This window comes from Pelodiscus sinensis, chromosome 2, assembly GCF_049634645.1.
Source record: "Pelodiscus sinensis isolate JC-2024 chromosome 2, ASM4963464v1, whole genome shotgun sequence".
NCBI classification, from domain to species: domain Eukaryota; kingdom Metazoa; phylum Chordata; order Testudines; family Trionychidae; genus Pelodiscus; species Pelodiscus sinensis.
This window is the reverse complement of record NC_134712.1, coordinates 148,974,846-149,001,807: the sequence shown is the minus strand read 5'-3', so window position 1 is coordinate 149,001,807 and position 26,962 is coordinate 148,974,846. Positions and strand designations below refer to the sequence as shown.

The following is a 26,962-nucleotide window of genomic DNA, read 5'->3' as shown; positions in this document are numbered from 1 at the left end:
GTGGGCCAATATCTGGTTTCCCTGTGAATGAAGATATCCAAATCTTTGCCAAGATGCTCTTTTCACATGCTGTTCAATACTGTCCTCTTATGGTGGGTGTTTAGCCAGTAACTTTACCTTGTTGATGGTTAGATTGAGGCACAAGAAATTCAGGTCCTTGTAAGTTTCCTTTTATTTCTCGCTCTGGTTTATGACAATCAGGCTGGATGGCTGCCTGAGGTTTCTGGGAGACTAATATGTGAGCCCTAGAATGTTAAGTCCTTTTCCCTACTAGGTGAGAAGTGGTTAACTCAGGTCAATTAAGGACACCTGAAGCCAGTTAAGGGCTGCCTCAGGCTTCTAAAAACTCTTCCTCTGGTGAGAGAAAGTGGGAAGTGAGAGAGAGAGAGCGAGATGAGCCCCTGGCAGGCTAGTGGCAGCAGGAAAATAAGCTGCCCCAGGGTAAGAGGCTGTACCTCTTCCCATAATGGAACAGCCAAACCTGTGTACCTGTTGGGGAAGGACTGACACCTCGGGACAACCAACTGGGTGACAACCTGCCCAGCAAGGAAGTAGTGGAAGGTACCCTCCTGGGCTTTTGTGTTTATTTAAGACTGTTTGCCTTTGTATTTGGTGGACGATTACCCCTTAGGTTGATTTTGAGGCCTACTCTGAAAATATGCTTAATGGGAAAGGGGAACCCTGCCCACAGTAGTGCCTCCAGCCCACCATCTCCAGAGGGGTAAGTGCTAAGTCTGGTGAGATGAAGGAGGTACTTTGCACGGATCTTACAGTTCTGGTCATCCTTGCTGCAGAAATTGTGGTAGGTTGTCACTGCCCCCTCCTCCCCCCCCACACAGTTTGGCAAGATCTCTGAAGCAGTAAGATCCCCCTCCTTTGACATCATTAAACACTGATTTAATATCAGATATGGATGACAGAAAGTCACATCCTGTTAATGCAGATATAGCAGGAAGTCTTGCAGAAGTTAGGAGTCTGTGTGTACCACTCAACAGCTCTTTATCATGCCTCATCTTCATGTACATAAATAAGCTTTCAAATGATATTTGATGTGGCGCATTTAGAGTGAGCACATTAAACAACAAACTATACGTCCCTTTCTGAAAACTGTTGCACACCTATAACAACATGTAGACTCGTGTCAAATATGTTTTTCTCTGCAATGAGAGAAAATCTATTTTTAACTTTGCACCTATCCTATTTAATTTTATAGTAGCCTATTTTTCCTAGAAATTATGCTCCAGGGAAAAACTGGTAACTAGGTCAGAAAAAATAACTGTTTACGATGTTTAAAATGTGCCTGTCTTTGAGGTAATATGGGATGTCATCAGGTTACACTATTAAAGATAACCTTCCAAATGCTAGTTAACTCAGTGTATGGGCAATTATATCTTGGAGGTGATACCATGTTGTTAGTTGAAGCACAGTGCTTTTTGGAAACTGAGCATATGTCTTCCAGAATCTCTGTCACTTCAATAATTTCTTAGAGTTGCTGCCAACAGGATATCCATGCAAACAAACAATCTCTGGCACCAAAAACATTACAATCCTGTTCATCTGCTGTTGTCTCTAACCTGCTGTCCTCTTTAAGGAAGTCAAAGCTGCAGTGGCTACCTCAGGGAATAGAAATTTGACTTGTGGCCAATCATATCTAAGCAATACGAAGATTCCTACTGAATTATTTCAGACTAATTTGCAGTGTAAAAAAATGTGCAGGCAAAAAGACTAACAACTACTTCAGACATTCTGTTGGGGGGCACTTTCAATTGGCTTGTGTGTGGGGTTTTTTTTTTTTTTTTGAGAACTGCAGTACTCCTCTATAGATTATATTTCAATGAAATCTGAAATATAATTCTGAGCGTGGTTTGGTATTTTTAAGCACTAATAGAGTGCCAGGTGCTACACAAGGGGCAGAAGGCATTCAGCCCTGAGGAGGCTGCAAACTCAGGGCTTGTCTATACTGCCCGCTAAATCAGCCCTGCTGCAATCAATGCAGGAGTGTGGATTTAGCGGTCGGATAAACCCATGGCAGAGTGCTCTCCCATTGACTTCAGTACTCCGCTTTCCCAAGAGGTGGAAGGTAAGTTGGTGAGAGAGCATTTTCCACCAACATAATGCAGGGTAGACATCATATTGGGTTGATATAAGCTAGATTGCTCAGGGAAGGAGGGGTTCTTACACCTGAGTGACATAACTTACATCAATTTAAGCAGCAATGCAGGCTAGACCTAAGGTCACCCATTCAGGAAAGTACCTCAACACATCTATAACTCTGAGCATGAGTACTCCATTGAGAACCATGGAGCTACTCAGTCACAAAAAGTTGAACACATTCTCAATTTTTTTCCTGAAGAAGGGCCTACACACCCAATACATCTATTGTGATTTCACAACATAAATGCATCCAAAATCCACTTACTTCCCTATTAACTGCAATGAAGTGCCCTGGCTGCATCTGCTGCTTCCAGTGAAAAAAGTCCTTGATGTGATAGTCACATACTTCAGAGCTGCCTATAATGGCTACCAAATGGAGCAGGGCGAGGGAACAGTCGCATTCTTATTTCAATAAAAGAATCAATCATCACCTGTATGAAAAGATCGAAGAACCTACCCAGCATCTGTTGTATGAAAACTGTTCAGGAAACATACAGCAGCAAGTCTACTTCATAATCAACCTTTTTTCGGCACTTAGCTTTCAGAGTCAGACAGCCACTTGAAATGATTTATATGGTGTAAATGTCAATAGTTAGCAGTCATGAGTCTTGGATATTGAGCTATACATTAGCTGCAGGCATAAACAAAAGTTAAGTTACTTTTTGAGGGTAAAAGAATTGTCTCCTGAGTGCTTCTGAAGTGAAACCAAAGAAGCAGTGTGGTTCTGATGGCTGGATTGTTATGAGAAATATGAAGGGGATATCCAGCCAAAGTGTGCAACATGAATGCAGGTTTCAGTGGATGAAAGTTTCAGAGAGAATCCCTAGATTTTTAAATAGGTCAGTAGTAGCTCTAGAACCAGAGTGAATGTCAAGTGCACCCATTCTGCATGCAGTTTATATACCCAAAATACTGATGTTAAAAGATGGCTATTTTGGTTGTAGAGATTATTATTTAAATTTCAAACAACGGAAGTGTGAGAGATTTTCACCCAAAAACACAATAATTTTTTATAATAGCAAGTGTTTGGCAACCAAAATATGAGTCATTGTCATCTCTCCCTACAAATACAACTAAAATACAGCTGTAAAAGTATAAACCCAAATCCTAGCAGCCTTTCTGTGGTGACAGAGGGCCTAACATTCTGTACAATGGATGCTAAGTGAAGAAACTACACAGTGGGGCTCTGCAACTGAGCACCATAGCAGTTGTCTCGCAATTGTAGCTGGGTAGAACATGGCCAATAACTCTGTAGCTCCACAGATTTACTTGCAACAAATCCTATCTAAGAGTTGTAGTAGTAACCACTGGATGACTGAGTAGGATCTATTCCCCGTGGATGAAATCCTTGCTCTTCTGAAGTCAACTGCAAAATGATCATTGACTTCACTGGGGCCAGAGAGAGCTACCTTATGTCTTGTGTTGTCTTGCCCCATCCCACTCTCCCTTTTTATATCACCTGCATAAAGCCCTTTCAGTGGGGCTTTGTGGAATTGCCCGTTCTTTTGCCCTTGATTTTTATAGCTTACTATGTAATGAAGGTGTGAGTTTATGTAAGGTCTTAAGGAACGGGAAGGTCTTTATTTTTTTTCCACCCTTCCCTATGAAAAATATCTTTAAGATCCTCGAACAAGGAAGAAATGCTTGATAACTATGTAATGTGAATAAACAGGAAGAAATATAAACCCTTCTCCTAGCAATCACATTTTTGTAATGCACGTAGCTATCACGTAAGCCACAGTGAAAGTAGATTTGTAAAAAAGTTCTCTGCTTGCTGTAGTTAAAAATGAGTCTCTCCCCTAAATGTTTCTGACTTCCTCCCAGAGTAGCCATAGATCTCGTCCCTTGATAGTTTCACTTGATAACTCTCCCTTCATTCTAGCTACTCACACAGTTGAATCAAAGCCAGATAATCTGAACTGATGACCATAGTATAAACATTGAGTAGCCATCCCCTACTTAAAGGTTACATTAGACAAATACTGATAACTAAAATTGTAATGGCTAAAATAATTACCGCAGCACAGCAGGTATCATATAATCCCTCTAGTATTGAACTCAGGGTTTGAAATTATGCTGAACATGCTCTCCTTCAATAAGTGGTCAGTGCGAAAAGAACGGTTGAGTACCTTGCCTCATCGAGTCCAGTTCCAGTCAAATTCCTAGAGCAGGGCATATAATTTAGAATGAATAGTGTATTTGATGAAATATGTTTCTTTCACTCTGGACATTGCTCACAAAAGCATTTATTAGTCATTATACCCATTTTCGTATGTCCCTCTTTCTCCATAGATTCTTCACAAGTTATAGTTGTTCAATAGGACACAAGTCACATGTTACATTTCTGCTCTCTGGTGGAATATGACTGTTGAAATGAGGTTTCTAGAGCAAGATTACAAGATCAACATTGTTTCTCTTGAAAATTCTGTAATATTAGTTCTGAAACTCACTGCTGATTTGCTGATATGTTTCCAGAAAGCAACACACAAAGGGCATGAAAAAAAATCATGAAATTATTTAAAACGTCAAATAAATGTTTGCAAAACATATTTTCCATTTTTATCTCTTCCTACAGATGTTAACTGTTCACTAAGAAATTCATATTCAAAGAATTGGAGGTGTAGGCAGGTTGTTAGAAATAGTGCAAAGCCATGATGGTCAACTTCAGTCTGCTCGATGAGCAGAGATGATCATATCCATATGTATACTATATGAAAGAGCTTTATACAGTGTGTGTGGGATTCTATTTCCCGGCCTCACGGATGTGAAGTCTGAGATCCAGAATCTGAACCTGGATTTCCAGGATATTGAATTGTCCCACACCTGATGTGTAGACCACTAAATCTATCAATGGTTTTAAAAAGCTGATCAGATATTATGTTCTATATCAGTGTTTCTCAACCTTTTTTTTTTTATAAAGTACCCCTTTTTCAAAGTACCTCCAGTACCTACAGCTTTCAGACACACAGTTTTTTTCTACCATTGCAACACAGTTGTTTAAACAATTTAATTGTAGCTGGGTGGGCGATGAAATGTTTGGGTGTAAAAAAGTACAAAAATAATAAAGCGCTGTAAAACAAAACAAAACAAAAATTCAGTTTTCTCTAAATATCAGTTGTGTTGACGTACCCTCCAGACTTCTCTCAAGTACCGCTAAGGGTACTCATACCACTGGTTGAGAAACACTGTTCTATATAGTCTATTTCTAGAACAGCTAATCTACTGCAACTGGTATAACTCAGATGTACATAGATGGTTGGAGTGTTCAGTTTTGGGGAGTTTAATTCTTTAGCCATTAATAAAGCTCTGACTAACCCTTTCCTTTTCAAAGTAGTGAATTTATGGTATGATTAGATTACCTAAAATAAATAAGCTACACATTATAGTCATGTTTGGTATAAGATTTATTCATTTAATTACATTTTCTCCAAAGGGCTTTATCATTGTGCAATCCAATAGCATATGCATTAGTATGGCTAGTCCTTAGTCATAGCTTTAATAGACTTTCGGATCTCTGATTCCTGCAGCTGTCACTCAGTTAGGATGCCAATAAATTCCGAAGGCTATTTTTTCTGAGAAGTAACTGTAATTTGTAATCAATAGAGATTTCCGTTTTATGAGTTGCTGTTTGGATTTCCAGGCATCTGGTTTTTTACCAGAACACCTGAAAGAAAAAAGACCTTGGCAGCTTTGGGTTGGCACTACTGACCAGGCTGTTAAAAGTCCAGTTGGTGACACAGTGGATGCCTGGAGCTAGGTCAGCCTCCCTATATGCCGTGGTCCAAGTAGCTCCCAGAAATGGGCACAAGATCCCTACGGTCCGTAGGTGAAGGAAAGGCCAGGAAATACCCTGTGCACTGCCCTTGCTACAAATGGCTGAGGACCACCACTGATGTGAGCTGCAGAGGCACTGCCTTTGGGCACAAAGGAAGTGAGTGGAACCTCCCCACACTCCAACTCCCTGCCCCAGCCTGGCAAGAGTGAGTGAAGGTCAGGAAGAGCGAGCAATGGAGGAAAGGAGGCTGGAACAAGAAGGGGTGGTGCAGAGGTGTTCAGTTAGGTGTGATTAAAAAGTTGGCAAGGCTAATTGCTGCACTAATATGACTCGCATCCCTTTGTCTCAGTGACTAGAATAGATGCACTGCCTCAGTACATGCTAGTGTAACAATACAAACTGTTGACAGTGGGAATGGGGAAAAATAGCAAGCAGGAGATAAGCAGCCAAATTCAGACCTAGAGTGAATGTAACATGGACAGGCAGACCCGAACCTGGGACGTCTGCAGCTTAGTGCATGCGTCTCTATTGCTTAAGTTAAAAGTCAGTTGCCTCTCAGCTAAGACTGTACAGCAGTGTTTCTCAAGGTGGGCTGTGGGCCCAATTTGAGAGAGGTGCTAATGGGCCACTCTGGTTTGTCTAAAGGCACTATAGCCAGAGACCCTTGCAGCTCCCCTTGGCTCCCGTTCACCATTTCCAGCCAATGGGAGCTGCAGAAGCGGGTGGCTCCCTTGGCTGGAAATGGGGAACCACAGCCAATTGGAGCCAGAAGGCTCTATGGCTATGGAGCCTTTAGATAAACAAACCAGACTGGCCCTTTAGCAGCTTTTGAGATACACTGCTGTAGAGGAATCTCATTCTTTCTCTCTCTCTCTCTCTCTCTCTCTCTCTCTCTCTCTCTGAGCACACACTCACCAGAAGGTGTGTGGGTTACATGAGCAGGCGCAGTGATGGAGCTGTGCTCACCCTTACTGGGGGATACTTACCGGTAACCGGTTAACCTATGCTTGGTCTGGCTGGAGCAGCCCCAATGCAGCGGGTTGGTTAACCAGTTAAAAATGTAGTTTAACCAATTAACATATTAAACAGGATTTTACATCCCTCCTAGCAAAGCCAAAATTTGCCCCAAAGTGTGTACATTCAAGAGAGAAAAATGTTTTTCCTGATTTAACTAGCTAGAGGCTGAGCTAGAAATTTGTATAGCGCCTGGCACTATGGGTTCCTGATCCATGATAGGGGCTCTTAAGAGCTAAAATAAAACAAATAATATAATTCAGATTTTGTCTGTGCAATGCTACATACAACTCCTGTTTGTTTATGTTACTAAACCTTTGACCACTGAGTCTGACACGGTGGTTTGCCACGCGTGAACACCCTCACGCACGGCCCCCTCCAAACAGGACAAAGGTTAAGGAAAGTCAGATACTGCGACAAGAGCCACAGTCTCCCTTTTGTTCTAATGGGGAAGTTAACCTATTCAGCAGAGCCTAACATTTATTATTTGTCAGAGGAAGGGTTACGAGCACTTGGACCCAATCTAACAGACTGCAGCAACATGTGCTTAACTGTATGCATACGAATAGTCTAATGGGACTACTAAAATGCTTGTAGTGAAGCATATGCTTAAGTGCTTTGCTGAGTCAGGATCAGAGTGTTTGGCATTCTGCAGGATCAAGCCACAACTGAATATTATTGCAGCTCCACAAGAACAAATGTAAGATATCTACTACATGACCCCTCCAAAGCTGCACTGCAAACTCTACCCAGTGCCTCTCTTGGCAGAAGTTTTTAGGCCAGTCTGACCATAGATTGTCGGAAAAAGTTGAAAAAATTAGTTTGATGCAGAAACTGCTACTCAGCTTTTATATTGTTGCAGGTACAACACTACCACTAATAGTTGCGTAGTAAACAAACCAATAACTTTCCTACTATAAAAAGTTCAGGGGTGGAGTGGAAGTGAGAAATTTATTTTCTCCTGTTTTCTATAATTTATTTATTTAAAATATTTTTACCCAAGGAGGGACTTAAAGCCTGCTAAAACACCTCAAGAGGAGAGGTACACACACACACATCTAAAACACCAATGAAAGCATGGGTAAAAAGAGTGGCTTTCGCCTGGCACTGAAACAGTGGCAACATGCAGAGTCCTGGCCCCTGCTGGCCACTCTCTTCCTGTTGCTGCTGCCCCTGTGGTCATTCTGCAGTATAGCCATACACTGCACTCACTGCCCCAGGGGTCACTCTGTAATGTAACTGTCCCACTTAGCCCCCCTTCCCTTTTTGTGTTATGGAATATAGTTCCATTCCAAACACACCCATTTTCCTGGCACAGCCAAACCCTTACCTTGCTTTAAATTAGGATACGAGGAAATTGCACATCAAATTCAGTGGTCCTAGCTCTTACCATTTAGGACAAATGGACTCTCAGATGGATGGATAGATTTTGTTTTGCATACCAGGATGGTATGAATTTTAGCTCCTTGGGTGTTGTCTGTCTCAGCATACTTCGAATGTATTAAAAATTGGAGCTTATTTCAGAATGCCATGCACTTAAATCAGGATTCAGAAGACAAAAAAGTCAAAGGAGGCCTAGCTTTTTATTCAAAATTATATTTCACTGATATGCTAAGTGTGTGTGTGTGGCTAGGGGAGGTATATGTGTTTAAGGGATTGTGACTTTTTGAATTACAGACAGAGTTGGTTTGGGCTGTAGGTTTTTTTGAGAAATTACCTCACTAAATATCTTTTGTTTTTTGTTTTGCAAGGTGATGTGAAAAATAAGGGAACTAACATGTATGAAAGTTTATTGATACCCATCCAAAGCGCTCAGCTGGTGTAAATTGGCTCATTTGATTAGTTTCAGTGGAGTTACACTGATGTACACTAACTGAAGCTTTAGACTAGCATTTGTGTTCTTAAAAGTTTTGTTTCAAAATATTTGTGCATCCCCGTTTCCTAATCTGCTAAATACTGGAGAGAGAGAAGGGAAATCTGAACATAACTGCCAGTCTTTTATACTGATTTCATAATTAGCAATTTTTACAATACTCTTCGTATGGAAGAACTGAAGAAAATTGTGCTCTTTGCACTTCCTGCTTACCTTTTGATTTCATGACATTTTTATTCACTGTCAGTAAATTGTGCCTCTAAGGTGCAAAAAGGAAAACCTAATTAAGCTTATATAGTAAACTTTTTAATTAATATGGGTTTTTAATTTACATCAGAAGGAACTGATAGGAGACGTTAAACAGTATTACCTAATCTTAGACAATGATTTCTCTTTGTCTGAAAGAGAATAGTCTCAGAGAGACCATGCAAAAGTTGGCAAGGGATTACAGAAATCCTCCAATTCTCTCTCACACACAGTTGTTAGCAGTGCTTTTTTTGTAAGAAAAACGGTGCCGGTGCTCTGGGGGGAATGTTGTTGCAAAAAAACAAAAACAAAAAAAAACCTGCACCAGGGGCCAAAATGCCCATCGGTAGCCCAGCTGCCCCAGGAAAAGAGGTGCAGCCCCTTCCCACACTACCAACCCCTTGGCCCCTCACTACATGAATTTTATGTGCACCAATATGAGGGTGATGCATCGCCCATCACTTCAGTGCCGCCCATCACCTCCATATTGGTGCACATCACAAAATTAATTCTGCTCAGGGGTGGGAAAAGTTAAAGGGAACATTGCCTGCTCTTTGTGCACATGGCTGCTCTGAGTATTCTAGTGAGGTGAAATTCATAGCACCGATATAAAACCAGAGTACTTGGGCTTTGTGTGCAAAGTTCTGGGGAAGGCTAATTGGGGAAATGAAATCCAGCTCCAGCGCACTTCTAGCCTGTGGACTGGGATAGTGACCAAATACACTCTCTGCACTAATGTGGAGTGTTGGGGTCACTGTCTTAATTTCTCCCCATGACACCTCTTGTACAGACTTGTGTGAGTGCCAGTATAGCGAACCCCACTGGCATGCAGGATTCCAATAGTCCCCACCCCCAGTTTACAGCTCTTTTGACTGTGCCTTCAACTCCACTCTAAGGCTGTGTCTAGACTACATGGCTCCATCGACGGAGCCATATAGATGAGGGTTGTAGGCAAAGGGAAATGAAGCGGCGATTTAAATAATCGCCGCTTCATTTAAATTTACATGGCTGCCGCGCTGAGCCGACAAACAGCTGATCAGCGCGCTAGTCTGGACGCTCCCCTGCCGACATCAAAGCCCTTTGTCGGCAGCCCCATTATTCCTCGTGGGATGAGGTTTACCGGGGCTGCCGACAAAGGGCTTTGATGTTGGCAGGGGAGCGTCCAGACTAGCGCGCTGAGCTGACAAACAGCTGATCAGCTGTTTGTCGGCTCAGCGCGGCAGCCATGTAAATTTAAATGAAGCGGCGATTATTTAAATCGCCGCTTCATTTCCCTTTGCCCAATAAACAAATCTACATGGCTCCATCGATGGAGCCATGTAGTGTAGACGTACCCTAAGTCCCAAGCAATCCCACTAGGGCAGCTAAGTGGTGAGGAGGGTCCTCCTTATGGGGTGAGCATCACTCTTGTTCAATAACATGAATGTGAAAATGTCAGAAGTCTGAATCTGTGCACTGGAATGTTCCCGGCACTTACAGAAAGCACAAATGCCATGCAAATGTGCAAAACTATAGTTTTCCATTTGCAAATTTATTTTGTGATCGACCATATTCAATTACTGGCTGCTGCAAATGCATTCTCTGGCGCCAGTACTGGAATGGAATTGACTAGGATTTTCGTGTCTGTGGTACTGGCCATATTGTTTCAGAAAATTTAATCCCAATCAATTTTGTCCTCCTTTCAATGTCTGGTGTATGGTTTTCCTGTTGACTTTAATTGGAACCAAAGCCACTTTTTGAAAGACGCAGACAGCCTGAGAGAAGATATAGTACAAATAGCACATCTCAAATAGAAACGGCCCCCTCACAGAAAAATTAAGCAAAGAATAGCATATTTAAAAGATCTGATGGCAATGTAAATTATAAACAAACATATACTCCTTGCATTCCTTGTGGAAGTGCAATTTTTTTTTAAATTTCTCACCAGAGATTATTTAATAGTTGAAGGATTGTGACAGACTAAAAAGACTCGAGTCAGCAGAAGACCCAAGCAGACTATTTATTTAAACATTTTTTGAAATAGCCTTTAAATCTCATTCTACCACATTATTCTGCACCGTGGGAGGAAATAAAACAGCCAGCTTTTCCATTTAGATTTAGCAGAAACAGCAAGCAAATAAAACTTACTGCTGGTTAGTTATAAGCAAGTATTCATCATATATATAGACATCACACAGATGATGCTTGCTGAGAGATGCTGAAACCTTGGTGAATCTGTGCTAAGGTGTGGAGCTCTGTGATAAAAGCCAAGAAAATGTGCTGTGATTAGAGCTTTATATTTGTTAATCAGAAATAGGGATTATTCTAGGAACAAAGACCTTACATTAATAATGTGCTACATGCTCCTGTAAATATTATGCTGGGCACAAAGTCTGAAGCAGGTTACTCTACTCGCTCCAGCAGTTCTTGTGGTAGTTGTGTGGTTTTCGGTATCCTATGATATAAAAGATTCAAACCCTAATGCTATGTGGAGATGCATCAAAAAGAACATATGGTCTGTGGCAAAATGGGGAGAGTTGGGTGGGAGGGAGAAATGCAGTAAAAGCAGTTTGCCAGGGTGTCCTGCAAGGTAAAATGCCATAATAAGTCATAGGGTTGCCAGGTGACTGGTATTAACCCGGAGAGTCCGGTATTTGAGGCCTCTGTCATGTAAAATGCCTGGGTTTTTTTCTGTTTTTCTTGGATAGAAGGCCACTTAGAACATTATTCCCCTGCTGTGTCTGTGGGAATGGGCGGGGGGAGCAGGAAGTGTGGGGATTTAAAGGAGCAGCGACTCTTTTTTTTTTTTTTGCTCAACAACTTTGGTCCCCCGTTTGTTTGTTTGTTTGTTTGTTTTTGCCCAACAAGTTTGGTCCCTTTTTTTTTTTCCCTCAACCAATTTTTTCCCCACCATGTTTGGTATTTTTTGTGAAAGTATCTGTTAACCCTATAAATCCATCACAATTTAAAGCTGGATGAGGCAGTAATACCTGGTGATGTAGTAGAAATGCCCATACTAGTAAGAAGCTCTCCTGATAGCTGTCTGTGATCTTGCTTCTTCCTGGTGGTTATTACAGGTGGTTGAATTATGTATTGCAAATAATATTTGCTGTAAATAGAGTCTGGATTTTACTTCACAAATCATTCACAAACTGGCCCTGATTTATTCTAGTTCATTTGTTATTTGTAAGAATTTGCCAAAAAGGCTATGCAAATAAATTTCATTATGGTTTGTTCATAAACGGCTCACAGTAATTATTCACTAATCATGTATAGTGTTGTGTAATTGGTCAACTAAATTACAGTATTTTTTTTGCTTGCCTGACAGGTTGACTTGAATAACATTCACGATTAATAATTAATTCCAAATAACAAATAGAAGACTTATGGTAGGAAATTGTAGACTTACTCCAGTTGATAAAACTTTGGGGTTTCACAAGTGTTTTCTCAAATGCCTGGAAGCTATCCAAATACCTGATCCCCACCAGTTAGAAGGAAAATGTTAGTAGGAACTTTTTTTTACTAAAATGCTTTCAGATAATTTTTGAAACAGTATGTCTCTTTATCGCTTTGTCTACCAGAAAAAAAAATGTAGGGTTAATATCACAGAACTCTCTATTACCATATGGAGGGATTTTTTTTTCATATGCCTGCCATGATTAGTAGTGAGGACTGCAGTCCGAGATGATAGGGATGTTTTTGCTTTACAGCTCTGCTGTTTCAATTGTGTGGAGTAAGTCTGGGAAATATTGCTTGCTGTGTTTATCTGAGCTTGCGTCAACATTAAGATTGTACATGATGACTGAAATTCTATTGGATAGTACAGATTATGCCTGGGATAAAAACCCAGATTCAAACACCTTTTGGGTCTGAACTTGGGCTGAACAGTGTCTTTACTCTGCAGTGCATGTTTCTGTGTATATTACCAGGTTGTGCATGTTTTCCTGCAGGAAAGCATCAGATAGCCTTTCGACTCCAGATATTACTCTGAGTTTGCAAACCTCATACAGTCTGCTCCCGTGGTAACTTCATAGAATTTGAGGGAGGAATCACCTAGTAGAAACCACAGATAGTTCTGTGGCAACTTGGAGACTAACTATATAACTTTTTCAGATGAGATGATCTTGAGTGAAGATATATACATTTGTTAGTTTCTAAAGTGCTGCAGGACTACTCATTTTTAAAGTTATAGACTAACACAGCTACCCTTCTGAGACTAGTGAAAACCAACCATGTCCATGGGTAAACAATATATCTCTTATGGATCGATTGGTTCCCAGGATGATAAATATAATGGAACATAATGGTTCAGTTCAGTTCAGACTTGTAAGTGGCTAAATAATGTATTGCTTTCAAACAGAAAAGGAGGAATGTTTCCATTATCCTGCTGTGACAATTGGAGCTTATCACGTACATCCCCACTGGCAGGATATTTTATAGATTTAGTGGGCCAAATTCAGTGATGCAATAGGCAGCAGTAATGTAAGTTTTATTCAGAGGGCAAGATTCTATTCTCATTACCATTAGTGATAGTGAAAATAGCTGAGATCCAAATCAGGCCTGTTGTGTAAATTGGACAGAAAATTACTATAACTGGGTGTAACTGGGGAGTATAGCTAGTATAACTGTAGGGATCCGGTATTTGGGGCATGATTGTAACTTGCATGCTGGCAGCAGAACCAAGAAGACTGACACTGTAAAAAGCGACTAAAAAGGATGTTGAAAGAGAAATGCACAGGACTAAATAGTGCTCTTATTTACAGCGGGGTTACTTTACTGAAGTCAGTGAAGCTGCACCTAACTCTGTGTGCATGTAGGGGAGATAATGCATCTTAGATTTGTTTTGAAACCATTTTAAGAAAAAGAAAAACATAAACACTTTCTCCTCCAGAGAACTTTTTGCTTTGGGAAGATAAACTAGGTAGATCTGGTTCCTGATTGAAGCTGCTTAGTGCATAAAACATTTATAGATTTCAATTTGGTTTTGGTTAGGAATTGAGATGTATGTAATAAGGAAAAGAGATCTGCTGTTTCACATGATGTGGTGGAAAACAGGGAATGAAGAAATTACATCTCCACAACACAAAGTACAAGACATTTTCTGAAGAGCTTTCTATTTAATTCAGATAATCAATGCTCACATGAGGGTTATAATGGTAAGTGCTTATTTTGTGCTGCCACTTTTATTATTGCCTGTAGGGAAAGAAGGGAAAATGCTGGAACGTGCTATTGACTTTAAGTGATGCACATGGCTTTGCACGGGGGTGAATTTCACCCAGATTGAGGGTATTGTTCCTATGGGCCAGCTAATTAAAGAAGGAAATAAGATGGACTAAAAAGGTCTTTGCTGCATATGAGAAGTTCAGCAGTACTTCAGAAGTTCAGAAGTGGCATCCTGATTCAGCCATTGCTGAAACTGACCAGCAGCGGCTGAATCAGGACCTGGGGCAGAGCAGCTGGGGTGCTGCCGGGTTGGTCCAGTAGTGCCCAGAGCGGCGCTGCAGGACCAATCGGCAGCGCCCCAGCTGCTCTGCCCCAGGGTCCAAAACAAAAGCCTGGTCTGCTGGGGGGGGAGCACACTAGCTGCGCGCCCCCCCCCCCAGCAGACCAGGGACACGGGGAGCAGAGCCACAGCGGTAGCGGGGTGCCGCGCCTCTGAGGCTTTGCTCTGGCAAAGTCTCAGAGGCGCGGGACCCCGCCGCGGCTGCGGCTTCAGTCCCCAGTGCCTGTGGTCTGCTGGGGAGGGGGGAGGCGCAAAGTCTGGCAAAGCCTCAGAAGTGCGGGAACCCGCCACTGCTGCCGCTTCAGTCCCGGTGCCTGTGGTCTGCTGGGGACCGTCCCCAGCAGACCACAGGCACCGGGACTGAAGCCACAGCCGCGGCGGGTTCCCGCGCTTCTGAGGCTTTGCTCCGGCAAAGCCTCAGAAGCGTGGGAACCCGCCCGGTGCCCCTGGTCTGCTGGAGACGGTCTCCAGCAGACCAGGGGCACCGGAGCAGCTTACGAACGGGGCTTTCTCGCCCCGGAGCTCGCAGGTAGCAATCCGCCACCTCGACCTCCGGGGCGAGAAAGCCCCGTTCGTAAGTGCGGATCCGACTTACGTAAGTCGGGGACTGCCTGTATCTAATTTTGAAATAGTTATTTTGAAATAACGCATCTACACACAGAATGCATTTTGAAATAGCTTTTTCCTATTTTGAAATAGCGCGTCTACACTGACTGGACACTGAATCACACTTAAGGCCAGCCGGAACTGGTTCCAGCAGGGCATCAGGTCAGAAGTTACTTTGTGGCCAGAGAGGCCAGCAGGGCACCCTGGGAAGGGCTGGAGGCCCCCTATTTCGAAATAAGCATCTACACAGAGCTTATTTTGAAATAGCAGTTTCGAAATTGATGCTATTTCTCATGGAATGAGGCTTACCAATTTTGAAATAAGCCCTTCGCTATTTCGAATTAATTTTGAATTAATTTTGAAATAGCAGTTGGCTTGTATAGATGCTAGGAAAGTTATTTTGAAATAATGGCTGTTATTTCAAAATAACTTTGCTGGGTAGACATACCCTTAGATCACTTACAGAGAGAGGAAGAATGAGTTTGCTCTGCAGCCTTAGCTGAGAGCCAGCTGGCTTTTAGCTCAAGCCATAGAGGCTCATGCACTAAGCTCCAGAGGTTCCAGGTTTGGTATCACCTGGCTTTAGCGCAAGAGGAGAGAGTTGAATTTAAGACTTTCGTTCATTAGCCCCCACATGGCATTAGCATCAGTATTGTAAAGGAAACCTGATAATCATTTCTTGCTGCAAGTTTTTTGGAAAGTGAAAATTTGTAACAGTATAAAATATGGCTGCAACTTGCAACAGTGAGCCATTGGAGCTTTCTACTGCAAGTCTTCAGTCTTGCTGACAACACCATCTTACGTGCAGCGATGAATAAATTCTTCTGGAGTGTAATAAAGGTGATGAACATAAACTGTATTTCACTAGAACGGGATCCGTTTTATATTGAGACATGGAACATTAGGGAGTCTATGTGTAATAAATAGCCATGTCTCTATGACTCTATGTCAAAAAGGAGACTATAGTTTTGTGAATCGCATTGTGTTCATTCAGAAGTATGACTACGACTATCCTTAAATATTCTGATTTAGTTATAGCAGTGCTGCCATGGCTCAGGGTTTTATGGTATTTCTTTTATAAACCTTATTCTGAGGGGTTCCTACGTCAACTTCTTTCATCAGCACTGTGTTCAAGCATTGTAGACTGTAAATTCTCCAACAGGAGTGATTTGGAAGAATAAAGTTACTTTAAGGTTCTTTGGCTAAAATATCTGAGTAAGGCCTAGATTTTTTTAAAGTTATTAATGTGTTGTTCCACTCAGTATTGCAATGTCAAACTGATTTAGGAGCCTGACTCTTAATTCAAAAAGTAACTTAGGCCCAGATCCTGAAATTAATTTGAATTAAATTTGAAATTAATGTCAAAGATTAGGCACCTGAATGCCTAAGTTACTTTTCAAAATGAGCCTTGGGATCATAAATCAATTGGACTATACAACAGTGAGTGGAACAGCACCTAAATAACTTTAAAAATCTGGACATAAGACTCTTTTTTCTCAAAAGTTGCTTAGGTATTCAGGCACTTAAAGGTACAGACAGGCACCTAGCCTTACTTAGACACTTTTGTCACTCCCATTACGGGCCTAATTCCCACTGAAGTCAATTGGGCCTAGGCCCCTAAACTGCTTAGATGCTTTCAAAAATCCCATTAGGCACTTATTTGCATTTTAGATGGCGAAACACCCTTAGAAATCAGGACTGTCAGGCTTCTGAGCCAGGAATGGACAAATACTGGCCCGCATGCTGGATCTAGTCTGCCAGGGTTAGCCCCTCACATGTGTCCACCTCTGTATTTATCCGCGCCTCCTCACGTACCAACGATCACAGTATTGCCATTCCTGGAGAATGGGCACGGCAGCGCCACTTCCTACCACTCCCATTGGTCAGGAACAGTGATTGGCCGCCAATAGAGGGCACTGGTAAATATAACGGTGGTGGCTGACTAGGGGCTAACCTTGGCATACCGCCCATCCTGGTTCTCAGTCATGTAGGCATTTGGGAATTTTTGCTCTAAATCTTTGATTCATTTGTTTGAAACAGTTACTTGCAGCTGCTAAATTGAAATACTTAAGATCAGATACAGCAAAAATCTTCCTTAGATTTTATTCCAAGATTTTATTCACCTCTCTTAAATTTAGTTTATAAAAGTAAATAGAGTTAAAATATTGATTTATCTTCAAGGTCAGTTTTTCCACCCATATGACTCTTTCAAGTGTACATAGTTGAATTACATGTTCTTATTTTTTAATCAGAAACCAAAAATGCTCTCCTCAGTAGACTTGCAAAGATATGTGCATGCTCAACTTCCCTTTAAAGGATGGAAAATATTCAGAGAGAAAATATTCATGTGTCTTCTTACAAGAATATTCACCTGCTCTGCTCTGTGTTGTTAGGCAACAGCATGGCTTTATTGAACTCTAATCCCCCACTCCTGCATCTCAGCTTTTGTAATTTTAAATCTTGGGGCAAACAGTGCTGGGGTAGCAGAGTACAATTCCCAGTGGGAATTGCACCTATTTATTCTGTGGCTGAATTTGTGTCTCTGCCTAGATCTGCCTCTCTTCCTGCTCAGCTCTGCAGCATAGAATGACTAGCTGGGGAGAAGAGCACAGAAAGTTTGAAAGGTAGATGGGGCTTAGCTGAGACAGATCTGATAAGAGCCCTTAGTATAACATTTTCTTTATGGCTGCTTTGCTCTTATGAAAAGATGCTAAATCTGAGTGGTTCATGTTACCTGGACTTTGAAATAAAACCATGGGCTCAAAGTATATCCTGTGAGAGTGGCTATATATTTTGCTGCAATACTGAGACACATCACTGAGTTATAGAGGTTGGCTTGTAACTGCACAGTCTAGCTTTTTGCAAGTGCTCTCAAAAATTATTTAAAAAATAGAGAGACCCTCACCATAATAGTGGGGAGAAAAGAATCTATTATTTACTGTAACAGGTACTACATCATGGTTACAATCCTACTGACTCATCCACCCTCCAAAAAAACTTACTTATTCCTGTTCCACCCTTTCTCTAAGAAACCTGGGGCATGAGCAGTCATGCCTAATGGTCAGAGCAAGGCTGGGAACAAAAATGGGCACAAAAATTATCACAACTGAAGGCATAAGCCCTGAGCAGTCACTAGCCAACAGCTAATGCTGGACTTAAAGCAGTCCCGGCAATGCCACTTAGCCAATCAGGTCCTTGGTCAATGAGGGGTTGTAATGGCATTTTGTAAGCTGATCCAGGCTCAGCTTCAGACCTGAACATTCTGGTCTCCCGTGCGTACCCCTCTTTGTGAATGAATAATGTGAATGAATAAGAAGAGAATCAGGTTAATTGAGTCAGATGAACATCAAGGCAGGCAGCTCACCTGCAAACTACTGCCATATGTACAGGGTTCCTGTCCCAGCCAGGGTTCTGCTCACCTCTTCTGCATTGCATGTGAGCTACAAATTATGAGAGAATATTGTAGGTAGGAGAGTACAAAGAGTGGAGACCTGGGACTGCGATAGAATGAATGGTCATGTGGACAATGAGGAAATGAGGCCAAAGCTACAGTAGAAAAGAGGAAGAAAGAGGAGAAAGGAGCAGAGGAAATGTCCGGAAAAAGGAAGAGAAGACAGAAGCACAGAAGATGTAAGAGGAGAAATCTGCACACTCTTCCCTGTCCATCCTCCCATTCTGTGAGCACTTCTCTCTCCTCCCATCGAAACATCCTGTTAAGATAATGGCAGCTCCTAGAGGCTCCAACTAAGATCAGGGCTCCTTTGTATTAGGTACTATTCAAATCCATAGTTAAAATTGATCCCAATAGACACAGAAAGGGACAGGAAACAGAGAGGTGCCTTCCCCTATGTCACACAATAAGTCAGTAGTAGAGCTGTGATTAGAACCGAAGTGATCTGTGTGCCAGTCCCGTGTCCTGTCCACCAGGGTAATCTGCATCTCTTGCTCTATGCTTTTCCCTTCCAGGACAAATATGGTGGAACTCACGTGTGGCTATCTGGTTTCTCCAGAAATTATCCTAAAAAATAAATACTCTCTCAGACTACAGATTGAATCTCTCTAGCATCTATGCTCGTTTGATCTGTAAGCAGGGGCGGCCCGTGAGTATAGGCCAACTCGGAGGTCACCTTGGGCGCCACCTTCAACGGGGCACCCGGGGTGTCCGATGATGACATCTCACCATTGTCGGCTGTGCAGGCGGGGGCGCCAGCTGCCACAGCCGGCCTCGAGCTGCTCCCGTCTGTAAGAGTTGTGATTTATTCTACTTCATGTGCCATAGCTATACTCTTAAGTCACCATGTCTTAGTCCCATTGATGTTAATGGAAGTTTTTCAATGTGCATCCTAAGAAAATAACATCTTGGCTGCAAGAAAATTGCATAAGAGTTGCAGCTGCTAATCTCTCTCCCAAGAGACCAAGTGTCACTTCTGAAACATGTTCAGTTTTCTTAGTCTGGATCACTGGAGTCACAAGATTACTACTGTTGTAGGGTCTCCCATGGGGCAGCCCCGAGAGCACACTTATCAGTGTACATCTGCTTATTCCAGCTGCCTCCTTTTTATCTTTGGTGGTGGTATTATTATCGTATTAGTATTTTACAAAGACAGAGCAACTTTCTGTGTTAACATACTCCCCCATACAATCCCACTGACTTTCATTAGGTTGTACAGTAGATGAGAGATTAGAATTAGCTTTTTCCAGAAAGACACTTATTCTGCCCGCAAAGAATATGAAACCTAAAATAGCTTGACCTAAAATAGCTTGACAGTTATGAAATGGACAGGGGGTTCTCCATCTATCTACTAGAGTTCAAACATCATCATTAAAAAGTAAGCAAGAGTAAGTTTGTTTATTTCTAACTTGAATACTTGAGACATCATGGCAGAATTTTAAGAAGCTTTCACAATCTGTCGCTAACTTCACACATTAACTCAGCAGCTGACCTCCTAGGAATCTACTGTACACCTTCCATCCTTTTCCATGTGGGTCATCTCCTACCACAGTGGCCCACCACTCCTCCTTGCACAATAACCTTCTCAAACTTATTTCCATCTCTACACTTGCAGTGACCAGAGTACCTAAGTTTACACCTCTTGATTTCTGAGAGCAGTCTGCTTCTCTCCAATGATATTTCTCGTATTAAAAAGCACAGGACATGGAATAAATCAGTTCTTGGTAGGATCTGAATGAAGAATTCTCAGATCCAACAGAAGCTGGTTCAATACTTGAATTAAAGAAAAATTACCATGATCTGTCGGTAACAAACATTGGTGTTAGTGTGCTTCTCTGACTTTTTAACCACTAGTATGGGAGACTAGAGCATGCTTATCACATTTTAATAAAAATACAAGACCCTAACAAGAGTGCTCCATCCGTGCATATATATATTGGGTGAAATTCACCCCTGCAAGGAAGGCCTAAAGAAGATTTATTTTGTGATTAGGTCACCCATAAAATCTCAAAAACTGGGATAAAGTGAGGATTAAGCGAGGTTTAAATGGTAATAGACATTGTGCTTGCAGCTGTGCTGTGTTAATTTCACTCAGTTTTGATTTGTATTAAAAGTTTGTGATCAAAACCAGAACTCAAGAAAAAATAATGTTGAGTTCAACCTAATGGCAGCAGAATCAGGTTTATGGGGAAATTTTGCCATTATCTTCAATGTAAGCATGGTTGGGTACATACTTTGTAGGACTGGGTCACACACTGCTCACGGTAACATCGGTTTTGCAAAATGTGAAGACAATAACCACAGTCATACTAGTGCAACTCCGTTCTGCCACCTGGGATGAGTACTTTGGCCAAGCCTATCTACTTAGAGTTTACTTAGGTCCTAAGGTAAAATAATTTATAGCAAGAAAAAAACAAACAGTACTGTTTGATACAACAGGCAGTAGATAGGAAATACAAGAAAGATACAAGAAAATAATTCCTTTGGTGTGTGTGTGTTTTCTTTTCTTTTCTTTTGCAGAATATTACAACACTTCAATACAACCGCAGAAGATTATACTGTCATTTTCACATCTGGTAGTACAGCTGCACTTAAACTGGTGGCAGAAACATTCCCTTGGATACCTGAAGACTTGAAGCATCCCAGCAGTCTGTTTTGTTACCTAACTGACAGCCACACATCGGTGGTGGGTATGCGGGGGATAACTGCTGCGGTGAATGTGGTATCAGTTCCGGTGAAACCAAAGGACATCTTATTGTCTGAGGAGAACAGAGTTCCAGCTGAAGAACAGAACTGCATGACACCTCATCTTTTCTGTTATCCAGCTCAGAGCAATTTTTCAGGTACTAAATATCCTCTTTCATGGATACAGGAGATAAAATCTGGAAAGCTCTGTCCCGTCAAAACACCCGGAAAGTGGTTTGTTCTACTGGATGCAGCTTCATACATCAGTACCTCTCCATTAGACTTAACAGTTTACCAACCAGACTTTGTCCCCATTTCATTCTATAAAATCTTTGGATTCCCTACTGGTTTAGGAGCATTGCTGGTAAACAACCACACTGCACCCTTGTTGAGGAAAAGTTATTTTGGCGGTGGAACTGCAGCCGGCTACCTGGCAGGAGAAGACTTTTACTTCCCAAGACCATCCATAGCAGAAAGGTAATGTGCTCTTTTGCTAAATCATGATTTATGAGGGCATTGTTTGCAGTAGAAAAAAGATGCCTTCTTCTGAGAGTGCTGATTTACCAGGCTGTGAAATAAATCTGTATTTATGTATGCCGTTGTAAAGACCTTAATATTTAGCTCAGTTCCTTTGTATTAGAAAATTCCTTTATTTTATTAAAAACCATCATAAAAATGTCCTCTCCTTAGCTCAACCTACTTTGAAGTGACTAGTAAAAATATAAACATTCATATGGTGATGCAAAAGCCAGTCAATGGTTTTATTTAATTTAGAACCAAAGACCTCTCTAAAATAATGCTGTGTTTTGAAATCTCCATATTCTGATCAAATAAACCACTTGTAGGTCACACATGAACAGGACTGCAATTAAGTAAAGGCCCATAGGCACAAGAGGTAAAAATGGTTTGGGTGGTTGTTGATAGGTTAATCAGAGAAAAAGTCTATGTGCTTACAATACAATATATTATGCTGGACAAATATCCCAAGATCTGTTGTGATTCCATGAGCAGGAGCTCTGCCAGGAAGAGGAACACATCTCAGGGAGGGATGTGAGGGTTATTGTTTAAGGAAAGGTGGGGCTCTGGTCCCCTCCCCCCTCTTCTCAGACATATAGCCTTCTGGGAACTGGAAAGCTGTGCTTAGTGATATTTGGTTTCTCCCCTCCATCCCTGCAATGCTAGCAATTGCCTATTGAATGCACTGAAGAAATGTAGCTCCCTCCCACTTTTCTCACATCCGGCACAAGTGTACAGAGGGCAGATTTAAGATTTGCCTCTGGTTTTTTTGGTTTTTTTCGGCATCCAGGAGGTGGGCGGGCATTAGCCCACCCACATCTAAAAGACCACCCCCCATCCTGTGGGGAGGGTCCACAGAAACTGGAAAAGCCAACTAATTACGGGGGACAAATAATGAAAAAACAGGTACAGGTGTGAGGGTCAAAGGGTTAAAATGAGGGAACCGGATGGGGATACCGAGCAGAGAACCCCGGACAGCGCCCACTGCCCCCCGAAGGTCTCGAGAGAGCCAGTGGACGCTGCCCATTGAAACTCTGCCCGGATACGTGAGCGGATGCAGGAATGGAAATAGGCCCCACAGTCGCAGGCCCCTCCCCCGGCCAACCTCTTCTCCCTGGTTTTATAGATTGCCCATTTGGCCATAGCTAGGAGGAGGTTGACCAGGAGGTCCCACGACTTTCTGGGGCCACGGATGGGATGTGCGTAAATTAACGAGTGAGGGGAAAAGTGCAGCCAGAAACGCAAGAGGAGGTTCTGGAGGAGCTGAAAGAGGGGTTGTAGCCTGGCGCACTCGATGTAGATGTGCGCCAGCGTCTCCCTCACGCCACAGAAGAGGCACGTGTCGGGGGTGGGGTTGAACCGCGCCAAGTACATCTCCAGCAGATGTCCCCGGTGGGCTATGGAACCAAGGTCGAATAGAGGCTGGCCCACCGGGGCTCCCCACCCTCCATTGGTGGTAGGAGGTCCCGCCACTTGGTGTCTGGGCGGGACACGAGGGTGGGGAAGTGGAGCGTGTGAAGTACGAGCGTGTACAGGTGACACTTTGGCGCAGTTCGGAAGGTGACCGGCTGCATCGCGTGCAGCCGGCTAAGATGACGAGGGGGAGGCAGTCGGGAAGGTACACAGGGCTTGGGGCCGATGGAGAGTTCGGGAGGGCTGGGGGTGAGGGGTGGGCAGGGTGCACCCTCTTGCAGGACCTTTTCGAGGTAAACCCGAGCAGTGGGCGGAAAAGCGTCCTTGACCTCCTGAAGTACGCGCCGGGGAGTACGTAGGGTGGAGAGCCCCATGCGCTGGGCGAGCGCCCAAGGATCCACCCAGTCTCCCCGGCGGTAGTCCAGGAGGTCTCCAACTCGGGTGGTTTCTGCCAGGACAAACCTCCGGTGCACCGAGGGAGACTCCGCTGCCTGCACACGTAGATGAGGGTTGTGTAACGGGCTCCGCGAGGAGGTCTGCTCCCAAGGTGGCTCCCAAGGACCTGGTCGCCGCAAGCAGCTTCCAGGTGCGGAGGAGGTCCTGGTAGAAGGCCGGCAGCCCGGAGAGGTCTCGCGGAAGACCTCTCAAATAAAAGAGCTGCCGGTCATATCGGAGCCCTCGGAAGCGGCAAAGGAATGTGTGCGCAAACGTGCTCCACGCCGGACTACCTGCATCAAAGAGGAGTCTCTGCAGGGCCCGGAGGCGGAGGACGTGAACCCGCCTGCGCAAACACGTCAGGCCCTACCCTCCCTCCTCCAGGGGGAGATGGAGAACCTCTGCAGAGACCCAATGCAGTCCTGGCCAGAAGAACCGCAGCATCAGCTGCTGGATATGGGCCAGGAAACCCAGGGGCGGGACCAGGGTGCTGAGACGGTGCCAGAGCATGGACAGGACCAATTGGTTAAGTACTAGTGCCCTCCCACGCAGGGAGAGGCACCAGAGCAATCCCGTCCACCTCTGCAACCGCTCAACCACCCTGGCCTCTAAACCTTGCCAGTTCTCCGGCGGAGAGGGATGCGTGGCAGAGAGAAAAACGCCGAGATAGAGCAGTGGACCCACGCTCCACTGGACGGCTTGAAGCGCGGGTGGGAGGGAGCCCGCCTGCCACCCGGCCCCTACCACCATGCCTCTAATGTTAAATTACAGTATTTGAGGTGGGAGGGAGATAGAATGCAAAACCAATTGTGCCCTTCATTCATTTGAAGAAATGACCATCACAATGTATATACAAATCAGATGTACTCTCACCTTTACCTATAGCACAAACCGCTCCATGCATTCCACCTCTAACTGTATATTCTGACTACATTTAGAATGTTCCATGTTTGCAGGGCAACTTACAGTTTGGCTACATTTTACAGTAGCAGGCTGTTTATTATCTCCTGAATGATAATCAATATGGAGTACACTTAATGGTTACTTTTTAAAATATTGCCATCAGCCAGCCTGACCCAGAGTTCTGGTTTTGAGCTTGGTCTCTTGCTTCTCAAGCCAACATGAGCTAAAAGTTGGAATCTCCATCATTGGAGATTTTTATGAGCAGGTTAAAAGCAGGGATGGTCTAGATAATACTTAGACCTGCCTTGAGTTCAGGGAACTAGACTAGAGGACTTCTTGAGGTCCCTTCCAGTCCTATGATTCTATGGCTACATCTAGACTGGCATGATTTTCTGCAAATGCTTTTAACGGAAATGCATTTGCACAAGAGGGCTTTTTCCTGAATGGGAGCAGCATAGTATTTGTGCAAGAACACTGACAATCTTACATTAGATCGTCAGTGTTCTTGCGCAAATTCAAGCGGCCAGTGTAGACAGCTGGCAAGTTTTTCCGCAAAAGTATTATCTGAAGTCACAGCAATGGAATGGAGTAAACTTTTGGCAACCAGCGGTTATGTTTAAAATGTACTTCCTGGCTAATATGCTTACCATATTTCTGGGTCCATATTTCCAACTCTCTGCAGGTGATTAAAGCAAATGGAGTCATCTGTGTTCACAGAAGCAGTATGCTTGCTAAGTTGTAATTCTGCCAACTTCTATTATCAGATGCACTTCTTTGGGGTTCTTTCTGCATTTTATCATTGGATGTTTGTATGTTTTTAAACTGCTAGTTTCTTAAAAGTGCTAAAAAGTTCTTTTGAAATTCTTGGCTTCACACTAGGAGGGTATATAATAAGACATATTCAGATTTATATTTTATTTCAGAAGGAAACCTTTAAAACTGAAAAATTTCATTCAGAAGGTAGATTAGAAAATGTATATCTGAAACCTACCTGGGGGAAGAAATTCCTTGTTCTCCCATAATTGGGGCTTAGTTTAGTAAGGAAATGGCTCCTTCCAATCTGTGTGAGATTTGAGTGGAGATTTATAAAGTTGTGGCTTGTTTGTTAGTCATTTTCAAAGCTGACATGATGGATACTTTTATCTTGTGGATACAGCCTTTGCTGATGTCACTTACATATACAGGCAGTCCCCGAGTTACGCGGATCCGACTTATGTCGGATCCGCAGTTACGAACGGGGCCCGTCTCCCTGGTCTCCAGCAGACCAGGGAGAGGAAGCAAAGCGGTGGAGCACGCGGGCAGCGGGCAGCCCAGACGCGTCTGGGCTGTCCGCTGCCCGCGTGCTCCACGGCTTTGCTCTGCTTTGCTCCCCGTCTCCCTGGTCTGCAGACCAGGGGGACGGGGAGCAAAGCGGCGGAACACGCGGGTAGCGGACAGCCCAGACGCGTCTGGGCTGTCGGCTGTCCGCTGCCCGCGTGCTCCGCGGCTTTGCTCCCCGTCCCCCTGGTCTGCAGACCAGGAAGACGGGGAGCAAAGCAGAGCAAAGCCGTGGAGCCCGAGGGCAGCAGAACAGCCATGGCGTGTCTGGGTTGTCCCGCTGCCCCCGTGCTCCGCGGCTTTGCTCCGGACGCCTGTGGTACAGCAGCTGGGGCACTGCCGGTTGGTCCAGTAGCGCCGAGGAGCGGCGGCGCTACTGGACCAACCCAGCAGCACCCAAGCTGCTCTGCCCCAGGCGTCCCCAAGTCAGCCGCTGCTGAAACTGACCAGTGGCTGACTACAGGAAGCCCCTGCCCCGGGCTTCCTGGAATCAGCCGCTGATCAGTTTCAGCAACAGCTGACTTGGGGAAGCCTGGGGTTCTTAAGTTGAATCTGTGTGTAAGTCAGAACTGGCGTCCAGATTCAGCCGCTGTTGAAACTGATCAGTTTCAGCAGCGGCTGAATCTGGACACCAGTTCCGACTTACATACAGATTCAACTTAAGAACAAACCTACAGTCCCTATCTTGTACGTAACCCGGGGACTGCCTGTAGAGAGCACCAAAATAAGGAATAATTGACATCATCTTGGACTGTTTTAGATTCCATAGACTCAAATTCACCTCAGATTTTTTCCCCATTGTGTGGTAGTAACTTCTCCTCTTCCTATCCTTAAACATGCTTAAAAACTTTTTAAAATATATTTTCATGCATGTATCAAACAGTTTGACAGATTATTATCATCATTCAGAAATCTAGCCTCATTTTCTGTCTTTTTTCTGCACAGCAGGGGATAATAACATAATATGATTTGTTCAGCAAATATGCAGTGATAAAATATTCGTCTGCCCTATTTTTCCTTTGTAGTTGTGATCGCTATTCAAATGCTGATGATTCTGGAAACCTTAACTAAAAGACCCCCTAACTGTCAATA

At 43.4% G+C, this 26,962-nt stretch overlaps 1 protein-coding gene across 1 annotated transcript in view; it reads left to right on the top strand.

Annotated features, from left to right (window-relative positions):
• Positions 1-26,962, top strand: part of MOCOS (molybdenum cofactor sulfurase) — a 346,276-nt gene that overhangs the window by 119,091 nt on the left and 200,223 nt on the right. The window contains exon 4 of the mRNA XM_075921610.1: positions 21,122-21,763. Within this exon, the coding sequence (XP_075777725.1) occupies positions 21,122-21,763 (642 nt within the window). The remainder of the gene's footprint in view (positions 1-21,121; positions 21,764-26,962) is intronic.